The sequence below is a fragment of the Rhinolophus ferrumequinum genome, chromosome 15 (assembly GCF_004115265.2).
Source record: "Rhinolophus ferrumequinum isolate MPI-CBG mRhiFer1 chromosome 15, mRhiFer1_v1.p, whole genome shotgun sequence".
Lineage (NCBI taxonomy): Eukaryota > Metazoa > Chordata > Mammalia > Chiroptera > Rhinolophidae > Rhinolophus > Rhinolophus ferrumequinum.
Genome location: NC_046298.1, coordinates 22,927,340 through 22,947,279, shown reverse-complemented (window position 1 = coordinate 22,947,279; position 19,940 = coordinate 22,927,340). Strand labels below are relative to the sequence as shown.

The window sequence follows — 19,940 nt, the reverse complement described above, 5'->3', positions numbered from 1 at the left end:
ATAGCCTATAAATGTGAAGTCCTTTAAACTTAAATGTGTCTATCCTGGGGCTAAAACTGACTTCCTGGAAGGCTGTCCAGATGGATCTAAAACAAATCTTAAGTAGTACTTGTGGTCCAAAAGGGGGAGGAAAATTCTGCAAAAAAGCACTTCAGGGCTGCAGGCAAAGTTGCATTAATTCAATTTTCATTTCTTACAACTGGGGCCCCAGAACTAATCAGTTGAAGGGAATAGAAATCAGAGCAGTGGTTGTTGCCTGGTGGGGAAAGGTGGGAGATGGGGTTGAATGGAAAAGGTCCAAGGGAACGTTCTAGGATGATGGAACATTCTGTTTTGATTAGAATGTTGATTACATGGGTATAAACATTTGTCAAAATTTATTAAGCTCTACACTTAAGATCTGTGAGTTTTTATTTTATATAATTATACCCCAATTTAAAAATGTAAAAAAAACGTAGTCCTTAGGTCTGAAGATTGAAGTAGTTATGTTCGAGTATCAACTCTGCTACTATCTATGTAAATGTGGGGAAAGTATTTAATCTCTGACTTCTAACCTGTTACCTGTTCTACAAGATGAGGTCCCAGTAATTAGGATGCTTAATTTTTTCACCTGTGAGGTAGGATTTCTCATAAAATTCTTCATGGGGTAGATAATGCAAAGAGAATTTTTCTCCAGGAAACTGAGCCCATTGACACTTTCAGATGCGATGGCCTGTCATGTTGGTAACAAGGAAAAGATGGAAATAATTCTTATCTTAGTCTAGTAACCTGGGTTCTGTATTCCGGTGTGGATGTTTTGTCCCTCATCTTGATGGGCCAGCAGAGTAGGAACCAGCTTTTAGAACAAAGTGTGTTCAGCATTGCTTTTCAATCTCCAAATGCGGGAAAGTGTCTTGATGGGAAAAAGGCAAAGGCAGAAAGTCACTCCAAGTGGGCTGCCAAATGTTGGTCTCAAGCACATGTTCGTTGAACTTGCGCTTGGCTCCAGAAGAAAAAGAACTCACAATGGAAACGGTGATGGCTGTTGGCTCAAGCAGCCAAGAGAATAAAAAGCGCATTGAAACCCACAATGTCTCTAGGGGAGGCACGGTGGGCCCCTTGGTGCTGAAACCAACCTGACAACAGAGCAGGATGACAGAGCCCATTCCCAGCATTTCTCTTCAGTTCAACAACAAGACCTTTATGTGCAGCCTCTCAGGAGATTTCCGAGAAATTATACTGAGGGCAACCCAAGCTTTGCCCCACAATAGATGCACACAATCTAGTTGCCTGTTTTCACTGAATTAGATAATTGAGAGAAAGAAAAGAGCTTTTCTCGATGTATATATTCCACCACCCACCCCAGGATTTCATCAACTTCCTTTTTTATTGCTGCCACTTAGGAACTGTCCTGACCTCCAGTGAGTGCCTTTTCCGCTGGTTATTTTCATGCTGTACTTTTCCCTTCATTTATCCAGGGCCTGCTGTCCCAGCACAGCCCTACCTGCTGGGCTGAGAAACCAGCTGGCAACTGGAGAAACAAGACCTTGGGGTGATGGAGTGAGTGGCAGCACAGTCTCAACCAGCTCCAGACAGCAGTGTTCACTCACCTGTGCTGAAGGGCAGATGGTGCAGCCCAGCCATATGCCTCTTTCAGGAAAGATGGGCTAGTATTTTGTTTGCATATAATTTGGAGAAATTCTACTCTAAAATGAAGGATGGCACATAAACTATGGTGCAAAGGTTACAAACCCCGATATTTTCAGGAGTAGGAAACTTAAAGAAAGGAGGTGAACTGAAAAGTGTATTCCTTATCCAATGAGAAACCAGTATTTTGTTCCTGCTGATTGTTATCAGATCTTCCACATTTTTTCAGAAGCAAGAAAATTGGATTTTTATGTACATGTCTAGGGGCCACTTAGAGACACAGGCACTCAACTTGTAACCTCGGTCTAGCAGAACAAGGGTGGCTCTAGGCTCTAGACCTGAGTTTGAACTGTGTGGCTCCAGGATATGCTGGTTGTGCGATCTTAGGGAGGTAAGTAGATTCTCAGGGTCAGTGTCCTTACCTGACATGAGGGCATCACCACCCCCTGGTGACGGGGCTGTGGGGATGAGACAATGTACAACATAGGTGTGAGGGGGCTGCCTGCCATGTGTACAGTGCCTGGCAGATAGGGAACACCAGCCTTGGTCTGCCACTTCAGCTTATAAGTGACTCTTTTCAATTTGCCAGTCTCGATTTCCAGAGCTTTTGCTGATAATCATAAGAGATTGTCCTCAGGAGAAGCTTATGGGGCCAATGTTTGTGAGGCTCTTGCTGCACACCAGGCATTCGCAGGTTTGCTTGCGGGCACCTCTCCCTGCCACATGTGGAAGCAGCAGCCTGTTTTCAGCAGCGACGGAGGTGAGGAAGCAAAGCTGTTGATCACAGAGGTGTATGTAGATCCTCCTACCTAATTCTATGCTTTGCCTCCCACATGTCAACACCAGGATCTTTTTTTTCTCCCTGAGGAAATAAAGATGTAAAGGGGAACCAACTGCGCTTTTTAAAGCATGCTACCATTCAGTCTACTTATAAGTGAGTGTTCTGAGAATAAGAACACTTATATCGCCTCCTTCCAAATTCTTCTAGAACAAGATCCTCAGACCGCCTTTGGGACCAGTGCCCTAGTGCACACACCTGCCCCAGCCCTCCCTGTAGCCACGGCGTGTTTCAGCCACTGCTGCAAAATTAAGCTGCGTTCGCACTTGTTAAGTAGGTTCTCGGCTCCAGGTGGACCAGTCATGTACCTTCTAAACACCATCAATATGCCAGGCATTGTGCGATGCCCCTGAGGTACAAGGAGAGGGGATAGTCCTCTTGTTGCTCCTTGACCAGTAGGGAAGACGGGCAACTAACTGCCTTCGCAGTGGAATAGTCCAGTGTGAAGATGGCTAGGATAGAGGTCCAGTACCCGAGCTGGGAGAGGAAGGTGCACGGGAAGTTTCATTGGCCCAGGTATACTTGAGCACGGAGGTGAAGGGGAAGGATTAGGGGATAGCAAGCAGACGGAAATGGGGGTGCATGTGGGGACAGTTTGGAAAGGAGGATATTTGAGGTAGAGAATCACCATATGCAAAGGCCAGAGATGAAAGCAGGCCATGGCTGGGCTGGTGGAGTATGGGAGGGGGAGAGGCATTTGGGGGCCTGTTGGGGGAACTTTTTATGCCCTGTGAAGAATGGTTTTATCCCGACAACTCAGCACTTCAGGGATTTTGAGAAAAGAGATGGGATGGAAGTTGCATTCTAGAAATACACTCTCCTCTGTAGCAAGGAGGATAGATTGGCAGAGGCAGGGATGGTGACAAGGAGACCACAGTTGGGCGGTTACTGTAGTAATTAGAAGAGAAATGATGAGGCCCACCCAGACGACAATGGTTTTAGGAGCCATAGGAAGGGGACTGACTTGAGAAATACAAAGGCTGGTGAGTCTGATTGCAGGTAGGGGAGGAGGGAGTATTGAGGGTGGCTTCCAGGTTACTGAGTAGGTGACAGGATGGAACGTGGTGCCATGTATCAGGAAAAGGGAGCCAGGAAGAGGAGCTGGTCTTTGGGGGCAGGGCAGGAGATGGAGGTGGGGATGATGAGCTGTTTCGGAGTTTGGGATTTCTATCATATCATGAGGTAAGGACCTAGAGTGGGTATTTTGAAGGACTGGTTTGGGGATCAGGTGAGAGATGGGCTGGAGATAGAGATTTTGGAGTCATCTATTTATAGGTAGTCTTTGAAGACATTGATTAGGGTAAAATCAACCAAATTCTTACAGAATAAGAAAAGGGGATCCTGGACTGAACCCTGGGAACAGAGAGAGTTCAAGGGGAAGGTCGAGAAGCACAGGAAAGAGTACAACCAAGAGGGCAGAGGAAAATCAGGAGAGAGCCAATTACAAGCTTTAGGTGGGAATAATCCAAAATGTAGAATATACTAAAAGAAAGAAACAAGGAAGGTAAGAACTAAGAACTTTGTCATCCCCCCTCTTCCCTACTGGGAGACAAGGTTATTTTTGGTAACCTCAGCAAACAGCAGGGTCAGGGAAGTGGAAGCCAGCCTCTCCTGGTTGGAGGAGTGAACGGAGGTGAGAAATGGAGGCACCCATGTGCTCTTTTTTGAGAAGGATCCAATCTCTGTTCTCACTGTGTACCTTAAAAACAAAACATTCTGCAACGTTTCAAAAATAACGGTAGAAAATTGCCAGTAAACTTTTTGCTATATTTGTTTCAGGTTTTTACTTTCTGGAGAAATAAAAAATAACTAGTTGTATTTGAAACCCCTCATTTACCCCTCCCTGATACTATTCCCCAGCCACCACCCTGAATTGCATGATTTATACTTTTATTACATAAGTTTGTACCTGTAAGCAATACATACAATTGTTTTGCATGTTTCTAAACTTTATAGAACTGATATGCTGAATATATTTCTGCATCTTGCTTTTCTCATTCATCGGTACCATTTTGGAGACTTTCTTATTTTGACATACGTAGCGCTGCCGCATTCACTTTAACTGCTGTATGAATATACCACATATTATCTCTTCATTCTCCTGTTGGACATTTGGTTGGTTTCCAGTTTTTTACTCATACAAACAAGGCTGCAGTGATCATTCTTGTTTGTATGTCTCTTGTACATAGGTAGGATATATCTAGGATATATACCTAGACATGGAATTTGCTCGGCCAAGGGTTATCTGCATTTCATCTTTACTGAATAGTGTCAAAGTGCCTTCCAGTGTGATAGCATTAGTTTATACTCGCAGCAGCAGTTATGAGAATTCCAGAGGCTTCACATCCTAACATTTTATACGTTGAAACTTTACATTTGGCCAATGTGATGTGTTTGAAATGATATCCCAGTTTCCTTTCCTTTGCCTTTGCACAGGACTCCTAACTAACTACATAGTGAAGTTTGTGTCTCTGCACAACCCGGAGGCCCCTGTGTACATCGCAGTCTTCGTCAAAGGCACACCCGAGAGTTGGTGTCATGTGCGACACACACGGTGGCCTTGAGTGACGGTTATGGAGTTTTGTTATCTTTTGCCCATTGTTCTATTGGGTTGTTTGTCTTATTAATTGCAAGAATTCTTTATTATTCTGGATATTAATTCTTTTTTGATTTATATGTTACAAACATCTTCACCTAATCTGTAGTTTCTATTGATTTTGTTACAGTACATTTTTTGTATAAAAGATTTTTACTTTAAGATTTTTATTTTTATGTACTTAAATTTATCAATCTTTTCCTTTCTCGTTTATATTTTTGCATCTTGTCTAAGATCTCCCTCCCTAAGTCAAGGTCATAGATACTCTATTTTTTTTCTAGATTTTTTTTTAAGTTTTGATTTTCCACATTTAGGTCTTGAATTGACCCTGAATTTATTTTAGGCATGATGTAGTAATATGAATCTGGTTTTTTTCATATATATAACCAATTACAGAATCATGGATTAACTAGTTCATCATTTCCCCTTTGATTTTCATGCCATCACTATTATATTTTAAACATGAATCTCTTTCTGGATTTCTGTTGTGTTCCCCGACTTATTTATCTCTACGCCATATGGCACCATCTTAATAACTGCTAAGACAGGTCTCCCCAGATTGTTTTCCTTAACACTTTTTGGTTATTCTTGGCTTTTTGCTCTTCTAGATGGATTTTAGCATGTTTCCAGATTACACACACAAAAAAACTTTATTGGGGTTTTTACTGGAATTTCATTCAACTCATAGGTTAATCTGGGGACAATATGCATCTTTACAATGTTGGGTGTTCTCATCCTTGAATATGGTACATTAGTACACAAGTATCTCTTATTTAGGTCTTTATGTCCTTCAATAATGTTTTATCATTTTCTCCGTGAAGGTCTTGCATATCTTATATTTATTTCTATGCACTTAGAGATTTTTCTCTTACTGAGAATGAGATCTTTCTTTCCTATTATATTCCCCAGTTGGTTACAACTGGTATGTAGAAACATCAATATTTGTAACTTATCTGGTATCCAGCAACCATGCTGAACTTTATTTGTTCTAATTTTTATAGATTCTCTTGGATTTTTCTATGTAGACTATCACTGTCTGCATGTAAATAGTTCAGTCTTCCTAATTTTTATGCTTCTCGTTTACTTTTTCTCTCTTATTGTATTGGTTTTATGCCAGGACAATGTTAAGTAAAAGCTGTGATAGACTTTTTTTAAACAGCTTTATTGAGATGTACTTCATATATCAAAGTCCTGACTTCCTTCTTTAGTTCCTGTTTTTAATGGGAATGTGTCTAAAATTTTACCATATAAGTAACCAGTTGTCACAGTACCATTTATATTTGTTGACTGGTTCATCATTTCCCTACTGATTTGTCAGGCAACCTCTGACATGTTTTATTATACACAGATCTACTTCTGGGTTTTGTTCCTTTAATGGATGTCTATCCCAATGTCAGTACCACACTGCCTTATTTATGGGTATTTTGAGGGACTGGTTTGGGGATCAGGTGAGAGATGGACTGGAGATAGAGATTTTGGAGTCATCTATTTATAGGTAGTTATTTACCATAGCTTTATATAATGTACATACTTGCTATAGATTTTTGATGAATTTCCTTTATCAAATTAAAGTGCCCTTCTAAATTTGCTAAGGGTTTATTATTATTATTATTATTATTATTATTATTATTATTATATAATGGGTTTTGAGTTGTTTCGGGTGCTTTTTCTTCATCTATGAACACATATATGCTTTGTTAATGTAGTATATTTTTTTAATAGACATAATGAGGAACTACATAATCCATTCTTGGACTAAGTTCTGCCTGGTGAGGACTATTTAAGTGTACTGCTGAATTTTATTTACTAAGATAACTTTTAAAACCTTCAATCAGGTGCTGCATTTTAAAGGTAACATTGACAAGTCCAATTTTATTAGATATTACAAATAAGGCTGCTTTCCTCAGTAGTTTTTATAGGTAATCGTCTCTCCTCTGTTCCAATACTTTCTACTATAGCACTTACAGCATTGCTTTATAATTATTTGTGTCGGTTTACTACCAGACCATAAGCTCCAGTAGGATGGGGTGATGCTTTACTCATATTTGTGCCCGTGTCTGTCCAGCATAGTGTGAGGCACACTGTAAGTAGAAAACAGACATCACGAGATGATTTGATACTGCCAACTGCAGTTGTTCCTCTTAAATCTCAAATGTGGTGTCTCAGTTTTCCCAGTTGTTAGCAGTGTGGCTGTGGGAATTACATTACCTATTTATGAGGGGTTTTTGAAGATTAATCACGATAATGTATGCAAATTATCTGGTACCCAGTGAATGCTCAATAAATGCTAACTATAAATTACTTTTAAAAGAAAAAATCACAGTTGGCTACGGTGACACTTGCCTTTTGATTTTCTTCTTCCCTCTATTCTCAGTTGCATTTGTGGGTTTGTGGTTGTGAAACAGAAACAGATCAAAGCGCCTCTGGAACACTGTCCCTCCTCCATGTCTGCATAATTCTGTTCTGTTCACATGGTTAAGGAGGGGTTCACTGCTGCCTCCCACCAGTTCCTGCCCCATGTAGAGGGCTGTTTAGTAATTCAAGCAAGGCCAGAGTCCTCCCAGAGACTTTTGACGTTGTTCTCAGAAGAAATGCTCTTCCTTCTACTGGAGTTGCTAAGCTGATGAGGCCATCTTTGCCATCACATGGAAGGAATCTGCCTGAGAATGAAGTAAACACAGAGGAAAACAAAACGAAGAGATGGAAAGACTTTTGATGTTATCATTTGATCTCTGGTTCGAGCTATGCCTGAAGCCAGTGAACCATCCCTATTTGATAGATGAAATAATAAATTGCCTTTGTAGAGCGTTAGCCAGTTTGAGTTTGGTATATGTCACTGCAAACAAGATTCCTTATAACACAGAGTGTTCCTTCCCTTTACCGTGCTCACTTATAGGCCAGTTTCTCCCTGCTTCTAGTTTGAAACTACCAGCAAAGAGGACCACAGATTTTAATGGGTCAGGTTTGGGAAAGACCAACAAACTGCCAAGACAAGAATATTTCTTCTGATCCCAATTGGGAAGCTGTCATCAGTAGCGAGCTCTGACAGGTTGCTTATATAATTTGGTAAAAATGAAGCTAAAGATCTTTGTTTCTTTCCCAGTAGATATTTGACAGTCATTTTAACTACATTTTCTTACATCACTGAGTGATACCTGATTTCTTTATTCTAATGATCCATGTAGGTCTCTAGCCTCCAACATAGTCCATCTAAGGAAGATTTAGGAAAGTAAGCATTTCCTCTGAGATGCGTTGGTGTCCTGGCAAGCCTACACATCTATACTAATTTGTGAGAAATCATGAAACTCACAGGCATGGAAAAACAAATCTAAATCTTGATTTTTAGAAAGAAAGTATTGAAGAGCAACAGCCTATAAAGGCTGTGTGTGCATGGTTATCATTCCAACACTGTATGTAACAGTGAAAGATTGCAAACAACACCAATGTATCTTAACCTCCCATTAATAGGAGACTAGTTAAGTAATAATGATACATCCACACAGTGTAATACTATTTGCTATGAAAATAAAAAGACTATGGACTGATATGGAAGGATCACCAGGATATACTGTTAAATGAAAAAAGCAATATACATAAACATATGTGGGTTTTTTTGTATAAGAAAATAAGGACATATATTCATATTTAATTGTACTTCCAAAGTAAATAGTAAAAAGAAACAAGCCAGTAAAAGTAGTTTCCCATAAGGCAGAGGGTTCAGGTGGTCAGAAGACAGTGGTAGGAGCTCTCAATATATACCTTTTTATAGAGGCTTGATATCTGAACCATGTGAACATTTTAACCACTTAAAAGAAAATGTCCCTACTTATGACACAGGCCATTGCTTTCTGTTCCTGGCTGTGATGCCATGGGCCCCACAAACTCTCCTCCTGGCCCAGCAGACATAGGAGCTACTTCTCTGACCAATCTAAAAGATGGTGAATAAAGGACGTGGTCACACTGCAATGCCTTTATAAGAGGAAGTTTTATTGTTAATTATTTACCTTAGTAGTTTCAGAAAGAGGAACAGATTAGCTCAGTCCAACATGATTGGCAGTTGGCAAAGTCTAGTGAAGCAAGTGTTCTGACTGCTAAGGATTTAATTTGGATGCTTTTAATACTTAGCCATCTAACACTTCAAACATAATCCAGAATAAATGCATCATCTCCCTCCCTTTCACTTCAATACCCCACCTACCTCACTTCAATATGGAAATATCTTCATTAAATATGATTCCCATAGGAACAGTTCTCTGGAGAGTACAGCCATGAGGACAGTGCACAAAAAGAAAAACTCAAAATAAAACTCTGTATGATAATTTACTAGTCTAAGGAAACAAAACCTTCCAATATATTAAGAAATCAATCCAGTTACAAATGCACTAATAGGTCTATGTGAAGAGGTTCTGGTATAGTAACTGAAAACAGCCGGCTATTTACAAGATACACAAGCAGGAACGGTGCACCTAGCCGAGCACTGGCCCTCAGAAGCCAAAGGTGTTCTCTCCACTGTAGGCCACATACAAGAATCCATCTTCATCTTTTTCCTTCTCGTAAAGTTGTCCCATAGTTAGGCTTGAAAGAGAAAAACAACATTGAGAATTGGGTTTAGTTACCGAGTGTAGGTGTTGGGAGAAAGATACTTGAGGATAAGGAACTTGACTCCTCAAACTAGCGACTCTCCCACACCTTCGGTGGTAGGTGAAAAAAAGAGATTCAAATCTCAGTACATGCTACAATCCTGTAGTAAAGAAGGGAAGTGGGGCCACAAAAGATTAAGATAAAGCAGGCTCTGGAAATCACACATACGTAAGAGTAGAATCAAATCTCCATCCCCCTACCGCAAGGCAAGGCCATTCGCACTCCCCCTCACACAAAGGAAATCCCTCAGAGGACAGCTCTATCTCGCTCCTGGAGTGGGCTTGGCTGGTAGTACTGGTTAGTACATTCAGAATGCTTTCCGAATGCCCAGGGCAAGGGGAAAAAGCTAAGCAAAATTAAGAACCCAAGAGGCCCATCCCTGTATGGGTGGAGGACCAAGGTAAGGAAGAGTGCACAGAGCTTTCTTCTCCTCGGGCTGGTTTATTGAAGATTTATAATTTGTACCTAACATGTAAGTACAGGTGGATTCATTCTTGTGGAAGCCCCCCCACCAAAAACCCTATGCCCCAGAGATCTGCATCAGCTCATCAAAGAGAAGTTCTTTTCCTCACATGTAACGCAAACAGCTCTCAGACTGTATGTGGGATCCAAGGACGCCCTGCCCAACCTTCCTAAGAACCCTCCAGAAATAGGTACTGCGTAAACATGTGTGGGTGGGAAAGCTGGCTTTCCCTAAGCAGAAAAACAGACTGCAGTAGAGGAGACCTAATCTAGTTCTCGGCCATAAAACTGAGCTGTACCTGCTCGAGTAAGACTAGTAACACTTGGAACCGCGCATGAGCTCTGGCCACGTGACTGTACTATTAGAGATGAGCAGGAGGCGAGGACATATGTTAAACTCAGTGCCACCGTGCCTGGTTAGGTCAATCAGAACTAGCAGTAAAGTAGGGGTCTGAGTGCCAGCTTGAGACATCAGAGGTCACTAGCCTGGACAGGTCACAAGAGACGCTTAAATGCAGGACTCAGTCAAGTAAGGACCACTGGGGTAGATAACAAGGGGTCCAGGGCCTCAAGCTGGTGAAGTAATGACCGCACCACTCTGCCGCTGTTCCCCTAGCAGGCTGCATGGGACCTCCATGTAAACAGGGACACAGGCCACATTTGTAAAGGGGAGTTTTTCCCTTTCCTGTTCTTCCTGCCCATTTTCAAGCTCAGCCCGTTTGGCTGTGTGGGTAGATGAGAATTATTAAGTAACAACGTGGGGGTGGATGAATATGAATACGAAATGGCCTGTCATCAGCATCTTGTACAATGAAACAGTGCTCCCTGTGAGGGTCTCTGAACCTGGAACAGCACTGTCTAGTCGAGGTTTCTGCTATGATAGACATGCCCTACGTTTTGCTGGTCAATACAGTAACCTCTAGCTATTTTCAGCACTTGAAATGTGGCTCATCTGAATTGAGATGTGTTATAAGTGTAAAACACACAAGATTTCAAAGAGTCAGTATGAAAAAAGAATGTAAAATATCTCAATTTTGATTACATGTTGAAATGATGACAGTTTTGATACACTGGATAAATATATTAAAATTAATTTCACCTGTTTCTTAATGTGGCTAACTGAAAATTTAAAATTACAAATGTGGCTCACATGCTATTTCACTGCTCTGGAATGTGTAAGGACTTGGGGAGCACTGGACAGAGGGAGGAACCCCCACTCAGGAGACCACCTGGAGTGCCTGTGTCTGTCTCAATCTCGGCTACACATCAGAAACAATGGGGAGTTTTAAAAACATCTCCATATCCAAGCCCATCCCAGACCAATTAAATCAGAATCTCTGGAGGTAGGACCCAGGAATCAGTATGTTTTAAAATGCCAGATGAGTCCATGTGCAGCCAGGTCCCTCTGCCAGTCCCTCTGCCAGAGGAACATAGATACTTGTCTTCGTTGTTTTGTTTTGCTTTGCTTTGCTGTGAGATGCTTATCTTTAAGAGCCATGTGGTCGGTCAGGAAGCAGAGTGACACACCAGGAAATGGAGTGAGCAGCAAAGGGCTTGAACAAGTAGCTGACTCTCTCAAGAAGACTTTTACCCTGGTAGCTGGGAATGCCCCCGAGGAATTCGGCTTTTCCCTGCGACTCCTCAGAATGAGGCTAAACAGCTACAGCTATTGCCACAACTAACTCCCTTTGCCCCACTTAGTCATGTCCAGGGTGACCTTGATGAGACCTGTCTTACCATCTCCTCACTACCATTACCCAAGGGGTTTCGATGCAGGTGTAGCAGATATTGTGTGCAATTCAAAGGCAGCCACCCCTTGGTGCCTTTGTCGAGTTTGCTTCCATCTGACTAAGTTCTGTTTTTTGAAAGCCTGAGTCCCACTGCTGAACTAGAAATGCTTGGGGAGTCAAATATATGGTGACAGAAGATCTGATTTAGGCTGGTGAGCACACAATGTGCTATATAGATGATGTACAATTGTACACTTGAAACCTATGTAATTTTATTAACCAATGTCACCCCAACAAATTTAATCTAAGGAAGTTTTTTAAAAAGACATAACTTTGAGGAGCTTTATTAACACCAGTGTCCCACCCCAGACTCTGTATGCTGTCTGCGGTGAACACTGGAACCACTACCATCTAAGGCAGGCTCTGAGATTGGAGGGGGGGCCGGGGGGGTCAGGGAGGTGGCGGCTATAAACATGTGGCTTTCTGTCTTGAGATTCCATGGTCTTTTAAGTAAAACTTAGGTTTATAAATTTGCTTAACCAGTGCCCTGGCAGCTACAGAGGCTGATCGTAAACCCCAATCATAATAGCACTCAGTGCCAAGCACTGTTCTAAGTGTATTACATACCCCTCTTTATCCTCACAACAATCTTATGAGGCAGGTACTATCACAGGCCATAGTTCATAGAGAAGAAAAGGCACAGAGAGATTAAATGATTCCCCTGAGGTCACAAAGCCAGGAGACATTCTTGCCACCGAGCTCTGCTGCCTCCATGTGCATACACAGCTCATCTGTTCTAGTGACCTAATGCCAGCCTCCCCGTACCTTCTGCAGAGACCTCCCTTAGCACGGAGCTTCTCGTACACACCCACGTGCACAGAATCACCAGGTCAGGTGGGGCCTGAGACTACATTTCTGACACGTTCCCAGGTAAGGCCACTGCTGCCGGCCTCTGCATCACATGCTGTGTGCCAGATCTTAGTGTTCTCTCCTTCAGATCCTGTCATTTGACAACAAGATGGCTGTGCCTAAAAACTTTAAAGAGTCCTCTCACTCTTCTCCTTTTCTCTGTCACACAGCCTTGTGTGGAAACTTTGTCGGCAGCACCGTGTTCTTATACTCAGGGTAACCCTTGGGCAAGAACTTTAAACCTGACAATGCTTAATGCTAGGAGCTAAACACTCCATTCAGCAGAGCCTTAGCTTCAACTGACGCCTGATTTCACGGCTTCCTTGGGTGCCCAGAAAGACTGGCACATCCCTCTGTATAGTACGATTTGAAAATAGCACTTGTAGTACCAAGCCACACACAAAATAACTTGGCCTGGAGCCAAAAAGAGCTGGGCTACAAATACAGTTTTTAAAACAATGTTTTTTTTAAGTCCCATTAAAAGCATAGTCAAGGGGAAGTACAGGAATGAAAACTATAACCCTAGTCAGCAATCTATGGCAAGGAGCCTGGTGTGTCAGTTTCAGACAAGTTCCTAAGCCTCTAAGATAAACTTCCCTCTCAGAATTCACAGCCTGGGCCACACGGGCAGGCCACCGCTGGAATGCCCTAGGGTCCGAATGCAGAGGTAGCTGTCATGTCTGCCTGGCTAAGCTGCACAGGCGTGCTGCACGGCCTGACCCCTCGCGAGCAGCACCGCCACGCCACAGCTTCCTGCCTGTTACTGGCTGCAGGAGGCACCCCAAGATGGCCTGCGGTACCTAATGCTATTGCACAGCGCGGTGGCATCAAGTACGCACGCTCTCATCCAAGAAGGATGCTGCCACCTTCCAAGCTCTGAGCCTGACAAAGAAATGGGAAAAGCAAATGCAGATTCAAGCCCTGGAGCCAATCTGAGGCGTGGTGGGTCCCTGAAGTACCAAGTGGAATGAACCTAAATTGCCCCTTATAACCCTGTCTCCCACCCGTCCATTCAGGGTCACAGACCCAGACAAACTAAGCAATAACCTTTCAGAAGGATCCACGTGCAGGAATGGCCATGCTGCTGAGGGAAGCATTAGTTTTAAGCTACTCAACAGCCTGTGAATCAGGGGATGCTGACCTAGAACGGTGTGGACGTCCATTCCCTGCAGAACCTCCCCACGTCCCCCAACCAAGGTCAGGTCACGGGGCTGTGGGATCCAGCCTGACCCATGAATTGCCTGGACTGATAGGCACACCTGGCCACCCATCTGTTTCGAAGCACATGTGTTTCCATTGGACCTGGATTTCTCTCTTTTCTAACAGGGGGAGGGGAGGTGGGAGAGGGGGCAGGCCAGTGGCCACAAAGGCACTGGCCTCAAAGCGCAAGTTACTATGACCCCGAAGGCTCCCTGAGGTTCTAAAAAAATGAACTACTGCTTGTTTCTTTCGTCAGAGTTTTCTCTGATATAAATAAACCCTATTCAATTGCTGAAATAAACCCTGTTCTTGAAGAGGTATTTACCCAGAAATGATCAAAAGTGCTTGATTTAACCACATTTTGAATGGACTACAAGACATTACAACTTCCTTTTACTTAGTATCTCTTTCAGATCCAGAAGCAACGTAACACCATAATCTTAAACAGCAAAGGTTAACCAATGTAACATTCCCAAATTATCACATCTTAGAGATACTTTATTAACTAATATATTCCTGTTTCTATTTTAAACAGCTGGATTAATAAGACTCTTGTCTGTGTTCTAAACAAAGACCAAAAGGTAGGCACCACTGCCAGTCTGGGTGCCCCTCCAATGCCATGGCTGGGAAACCTGTACACTGCTGTGCTTCCTCAAGTCCTGCCTGCACCAACCCATTGTTCTCCTTTCGGTTTTCGCCTGATTCTGGATGCAGGCACCTATGCAGAGAATTCAACTTTCCAATGCTAATGTGAAAAGGCAGTTGAGATCCCCCTTTTTAAAAAACAGAACTCAGAAAGAATTTAGGAAGCAAAACTTTTAGGGACTTACCTCTGTCTCTATTTCGAGAATCAACATTTAATACTAACTACTCTAAACAATGATCCCAACATTCTACACGCTGAACACTGTCCCCAAGTTCCCTCCAAGGCACTTACGTATAATTGAACTCACTTCCTCTCAGCCTCAGGCTTAAGTGCTGTCTGCTTTAGGATGTGGGAGAGCTCCTGCGAGTTTAGATTCATCCCTTTCCAACTCATTTCCCCCGCCACTGAGAGCTGCAAGCACAGGCTAAGGTTAAGGGTGGCCCTGGGCTTCCCTAAGGAGTCTGGAAAGAGCTGAGGAAAAAGCTGCGAAACTGCCTTGGGGGAGGATATGGAGAAGCTGAGTCACACATCAGCTTTAGGAAAGAGACCCTGTGGTAATTTTGTTTGTGCTGCTATCAGGTGATTAATCATTTGCATAAAACCCCATGATGTCACAAGCATGCCTCTTTTGTTTATAAACAAATTTGTTTTTAAGGATAAAACCCTCAAGAAAAAAAAAGAACTGCTGCTTTAATGATTGCAGGAAGTCATTAACTGGGGCCAGGGGCACTGAGGGCCTGGGCACAGGGGCCCTCATTAGTGACTAAAATCCTGACTTGGGTCATTGGAGTAAATCTGCTTTAGGGCAGATTCTTACCAGGTTGGAAAGGCAAGGGAGACTTGGAGAGAAAAATGGGCCTGAAGCAGCTTCTGCGGCCCTGAGAATCACTTTTCATTTCCAATTCTATTTATATCTCAGGGATAATGGGGGGAGAGGGCAGTTGCTAAAATCTGCAGCTATTTTAATTGCTAGATTAATGTGGAACCATCAGAGTAATCTTAATGTTTCCAGAAGCCTGCTTCATTTCCTTCAAGAAGTATCAGAGGATCAGAATCAAAGGCAATAAGGGAATCAAATATATGGTGATGGAAGGAGAACTGACTCTGGGTGGTGAATACATAATGCAATACACGGATGATGTATTATAGAATTGTACACTTGAAACCTATGTACTTTTGTTGACCACACCAATATGCATACATTTTAAAAAAGAAGAATTGAAGGAAATAAACGTAATGCCATAGGTCCTAGTCACCTCCTCCCTCCCACTAAGAAGCTAACTCCAGGAAGGAGGAAACAGTCACCAAGGCTCTGCGAAGGTGCAGGTGATATGAATGAATTTACCTCCCCTACCCCCGTACGTGGAGCTGACTGAGCACAGATACTCAGGGCTTCTTCCCCTCGTGAAAAGTGCACCCAGTGCCACACTGCCCAGAGGCTAAGAAGGAAGGCTTGACGGGCCCAACTCTGGCTGACAAGATCACGCTGGCCACACCACAGCTTCCTGAGCACTAGCTACTATAGCAAAGGCACCTAGCAGGCAGGTCCCCTCAGACAGGACATTGGCCTGTGGATGAAAAAGGGGTTCTATGGAAAGTAACCTCACAGGGCAAGCTGATCATAAAATCTTAACTGGGCAGGTGTGGTGGATAATCGTGCTCCAGGCAACTAACGTATTAAATAAAAGGCTTATCTTTGCCTTAAGCAAGCCCCATCCATTGTTCCTGTGCATCTAAATTAACACACCTTTGAAATAAGGTAACCACCCTCAAGAGACCAGAGTCTTAACGATCCTGTAATCCAATCTCCACCTTTCTCCCATCTTCCTGTCATCTTCCTTAAGTTCCAGCCTTAATTCCAAATGTATAGAAGATACTGTAAAACTGTCACTCTCCGGAGCATTTGAGAGCTTGCTTCCCACTCATTGTGTCATCAGTTTTGGCTCAAACAAACATATAAAAATTCTCTACATGTTTGGACATTTCTTATGTCGACAGACCTTAGGGAAGAATCTTCCATTTTTCCCCTACCCTGCTTCTCTGCCAAACACCAGGAAGTAGAAGTGGTAGAGATTGGGAAAAAGCAAATCACACCAAAAAATAGCCTTTCTGCCTTCTGGTCTTTCAGATTGAAAAAGAGCTTTCTACCTTTCGTAGGAAAAGGACTAGAATTTGGCTTAGGCCTCTTCTGGAGCTTTCAAGGATTTTCAAAAGGAACATATTTTGGCCACATTGGGTTATTTCCCAGGGCTTCTGAAAGCCTTAATTTTTAGAAGTACTACTTTTGGGGGATAGCAAATGAAACTTAGTTTGGGCCACAAAGATGAGATGCAGCCAGAAACTCCACCTCAGGAAAGAGGGGGCCAGCATCTGGCTCAGGGCCTAGTATTCAATCAGTTAACAGGAAAGGACTGACCAGGGATTTAGACTGAGCCAGTCCATTTTCCTCTTTCCACAGGGGACTAAAGCTGGGCTGTCAACTACACGGAAGAAGGGAATTGTAATGCCCTGCCTAGATTCAGCCCCAAGTTATCCCAAAGACTGCTTCCAGGAAGCACAACAGCTAGAGCATGGGGGCGGTTAACCTGACAGCACAGATGATACCACGGGAGGTTTAAGTCTGCAGAGGGACCTCAGAGCCTTTTGCTGGACAGCAGCCACTGTAGTGTACTGAAGATCAGGCAGCTACAGATTCTCACAGTGGCTCTGAGCTGACTGAGTTTAGAGAGCAAGCAAGCGGGATGATTAACTGAAGCTGAGCCTCAGCAAGGTCCACAAGCTCCCAATGGAGAATGACAAGACTTAGTTCCTGGATCACTTGGAGAAAACCATTCCAGGTTTCAGGTCTACTGATGGCTTAAGCTTAACTGAGTCCTCAACTGTTTTAAAGGATTCTGAGGGGTCTGAGGCTAGATTTCATTATTTTTTTAAAATAATCCAGGCCTTGTTCTAGTCTTAACCCAAAGCACACTCCCAGTTATTGCAGCCTTTATTTTCCCTGAGCTCCTAATGTAAGGAAGCACAAAAATCCTGATTTCCAGTCAGGACCTCTAAGAGTTTTCAGACCGCCAAAGTTTTGAGTTCTGTACGCAGCCAAGCAGATGACCAACACTACTACACATCTCTCACCTGGACTGTGGGACTGTCTTGTCCACAAACAGGAAGATCGCCTTTTCAGAAGGAAGCTGGATCCTTTTCCTGATGATCCACATGAACTGAGCCACAGTGATGTCAGATGGAACCAGATACTTCCGTTTGTCAATGTCAACAATCTGAGAGCCTGAGACCTTTTCCACAATCACCTGGGAAAGCAAAGAGAGATCAGGACTGGATTTCTAATGTAAGACTTTGGCCTTGGATTGTCAGGGAGCTGATGAACAGTGTGTGGGCAAGGAGGTGGGTGGGAAACTGTGTAACATGAAAAAACATGCCCCTGAATTAATAGACCACATACTCTGGAGGTTAAGAACTGATATAAATATGTTATAGGGAAACAGTAAGTGCTTTTCTGTGGTCAGTTACTATATTTCTCATCCCTGATCTCAGCATGCATAAGAGAAACATAGCCCTTACTACAAAGCTTTCAACATTTTGTCTGGGCAGACCTGAGAATATCTAGTGAGGGTTCCATCAGCAGCCTGTTACTCCAAGACCCCAGAAAGGATCTACCTTCACACTACAGCGCAATTAAGATCCCAAGGAACACAGGAAATGAGAATGGATGGACTAATGGAAATGACTGGCTATTCCAGCCAGCCAAGAACCAAGCTCTTCATTTGGCCTGTTGATTCTCTCTGAACCAGGTTTCCGATTTGTCCCCCTCACGCCTCTCCAAAGAAATTGTTCACAAGCAATGAACTACAATAACAGGCCTGGATGTCCTTTAAAAATCAATAAGGAGTACAGAAACCATCACCCCTACCATGAAAGAAATATAGGGTCATATTTAGTATTGATTAAGGGAGAACTACAGGAGAAGGGGTTTTCAGCAGCTTCTCAGATTTTTTTGGTCAGGAAAAGATGACAGGGTCAGGGTAAGGAAAGGGTGCTGGAAGTCAGATAAAAATGGTGGCTCAAAGTTACAGATGAGAATGTCCTGAGACTAAAGTACCACGTCCAAGACCAAAGTGACAGTCTTGCTCCACCATCGCTCCCCAAAGTGGCAGTGACCTGTTGCCCTGTCCTAGAACATCGTTCCTTACATAATTAGCGAGGGAGCCCAGAGGCTGCAGCCAGCTCGCTGGCCTAGATCGGGAGATTCAGCACTGAGGCACCCTGAACAGCACCAGCTCCAGCCCCCTCACGCCCGCATCCGTACGGCCCCTAACCCAGTCTGGCTCATCTGCTACTAGAACCGGGGCTGGAACCTCAACTTGTCAACTGTTGAATGGCCTGGTGCCCTGTCACGGGTCCCAGACGACAGGGGTGACAGTGAGGTGAAGGGGCGGGGAGTCCACTCACCGGAACCCGGTCGGGATATTTCGCTCGGATCTTCGCGGATTCCACGCATCTGTGTTCTGTGGGAGAAACACATCGGCTGACTGTCAGGCCTGCCCGCAGGCCGGTTCCGGGGCACCCAGCCTTCCTCCCCCCGCGACCTACGCACGCCCCGGGCCCTCGTTCGGGCGTCCCAGCGGCCTCAGTCTTCGATCCCCTGGCTCCCAGCAGGGCCTGCGGAAGGCGGCACGGGGTCTGTGGGCAGCTACCCGGGGAATCCGGGCCTCGGCGACCTGAACCCAAAGCTCCACATCCGCCCCGCCCGGCCCAGCCCAGGGCGGCCCGAGTGGGGGAAGGGCCCAGCCGCCGCGCCGGCCCCCACGGCCCGGCCAGTGGCCGAGCGCTTACCCAGCGAATGGTCCTCTTTAAACATCCACTTCATGGCGGCGGCGGGGAAGGGACGCAGCCGGCTCTCGGAGCCGCGGAGCTCAGAGCACCAACCACAACAACAACGACAGCGACGGCGGCGGCGGTGAATACACGGCAGGCGGGACTTCCGGCTACCGGAGCCTAGCAACCTGCTAGGGGCGGGGCTTCCGGCGCGGCTCGCGAGGGGCAACCGAGGGTGAGTGGAGTTGATGACGTTGACGACAGGGGCATTTGTGAGGGATATTGGTGACTGGGGAGGGGATATTTGGGAACTCATAATAGAAGTAGGGTCTCGTTGGACGTTGGCTACGGAAAGGGGAGTTTGAGCGTCTGGCTGATAGAATAGGATCCTTACAGAGGGCTGTTCATGAGGGAAGCCTGACTGGGGCGTTGGTGGCGGGGAGGATTTTGGAGGTATGAATGACA

General features: G+C 44.2%; 2 protein-coding genes across 6 annotated transcripts in view; one reads left to right on the top strand and one right to left on the bottom strand.

Moving 5' to 3' along the window:
• The window catches only part of ADAT1 (adenosine deaminase tRNA specific 1), a 36,977-nt gene extending 27,451 nt beyond the window's left edge, over positions 1 to 9,526 (top strand). For 4 of the 5 annotated variants that reach the window (XM_033127454.1, XM_033127459.1, XM_033127453.1 and 1 more), the window contains one exon: positions 1,458 to 9,526. In XM_033127454.1, coding sequence (XP_032983345.1) covers positions 1,458 to 1,650 — 193 coding nt within the window. In that variant the 3' untranslated portion in view covers positions 1,651 to 9,526. The remainder of the gene's footprint in view (positions 1 to 1,457) is intronic. The other variant, XM_033127456.1, reaches the window with a different exon arrangement.
• Positions 9,027 to 19,655, bottom strand: GABARAPL2 (GABA type A receptor associated protein like 2). Its single transcript, XM_033127461.1, has 4 exons — positions 19,494 to 19,655; positions 19,110 to 19,165; positions 17,778 to 17,950; positions 9,027 to 9,635 (listed from the first exon to the last, which is right to left on the bottom strand). Exons 1-4 carry the CDS (start codon positions 19,525 to 19,527, stop codon positions 9,545 to 9,547), a joined length of 354 nt encoding a protein of 117 aa, XP_032983352.1. The 5' UTR covers positions 19,528 to 19,655; the 3' UTR covers positions 9,027 to 9,544.
• Positions 19,656 to 19,940: the final 285 nt, after the last annotated feature.

Coding starts and splice junctions, on each gene's coding strand:
- GABARAPL2 (XM_033127461.1), bottom strand. CDS start 19,527: ATGAAGTGGATGTTTAAAGAGGACCATTCGCTGG. Junction 17,951..19,109: donor AATATCCCGACCGGGTTCCG/GTGAGTGGACTC, acceptor TTGCTTTCCCAG/GTGATTGTGGAAAAGGTCTC. Junction 9,636..17,777: donor AAGACAGTCCCACAGTCCAG/GTGAGAGATGTG, acceptor TTCTCTTTCAAG/CCTAACTATGGGACAACTTT.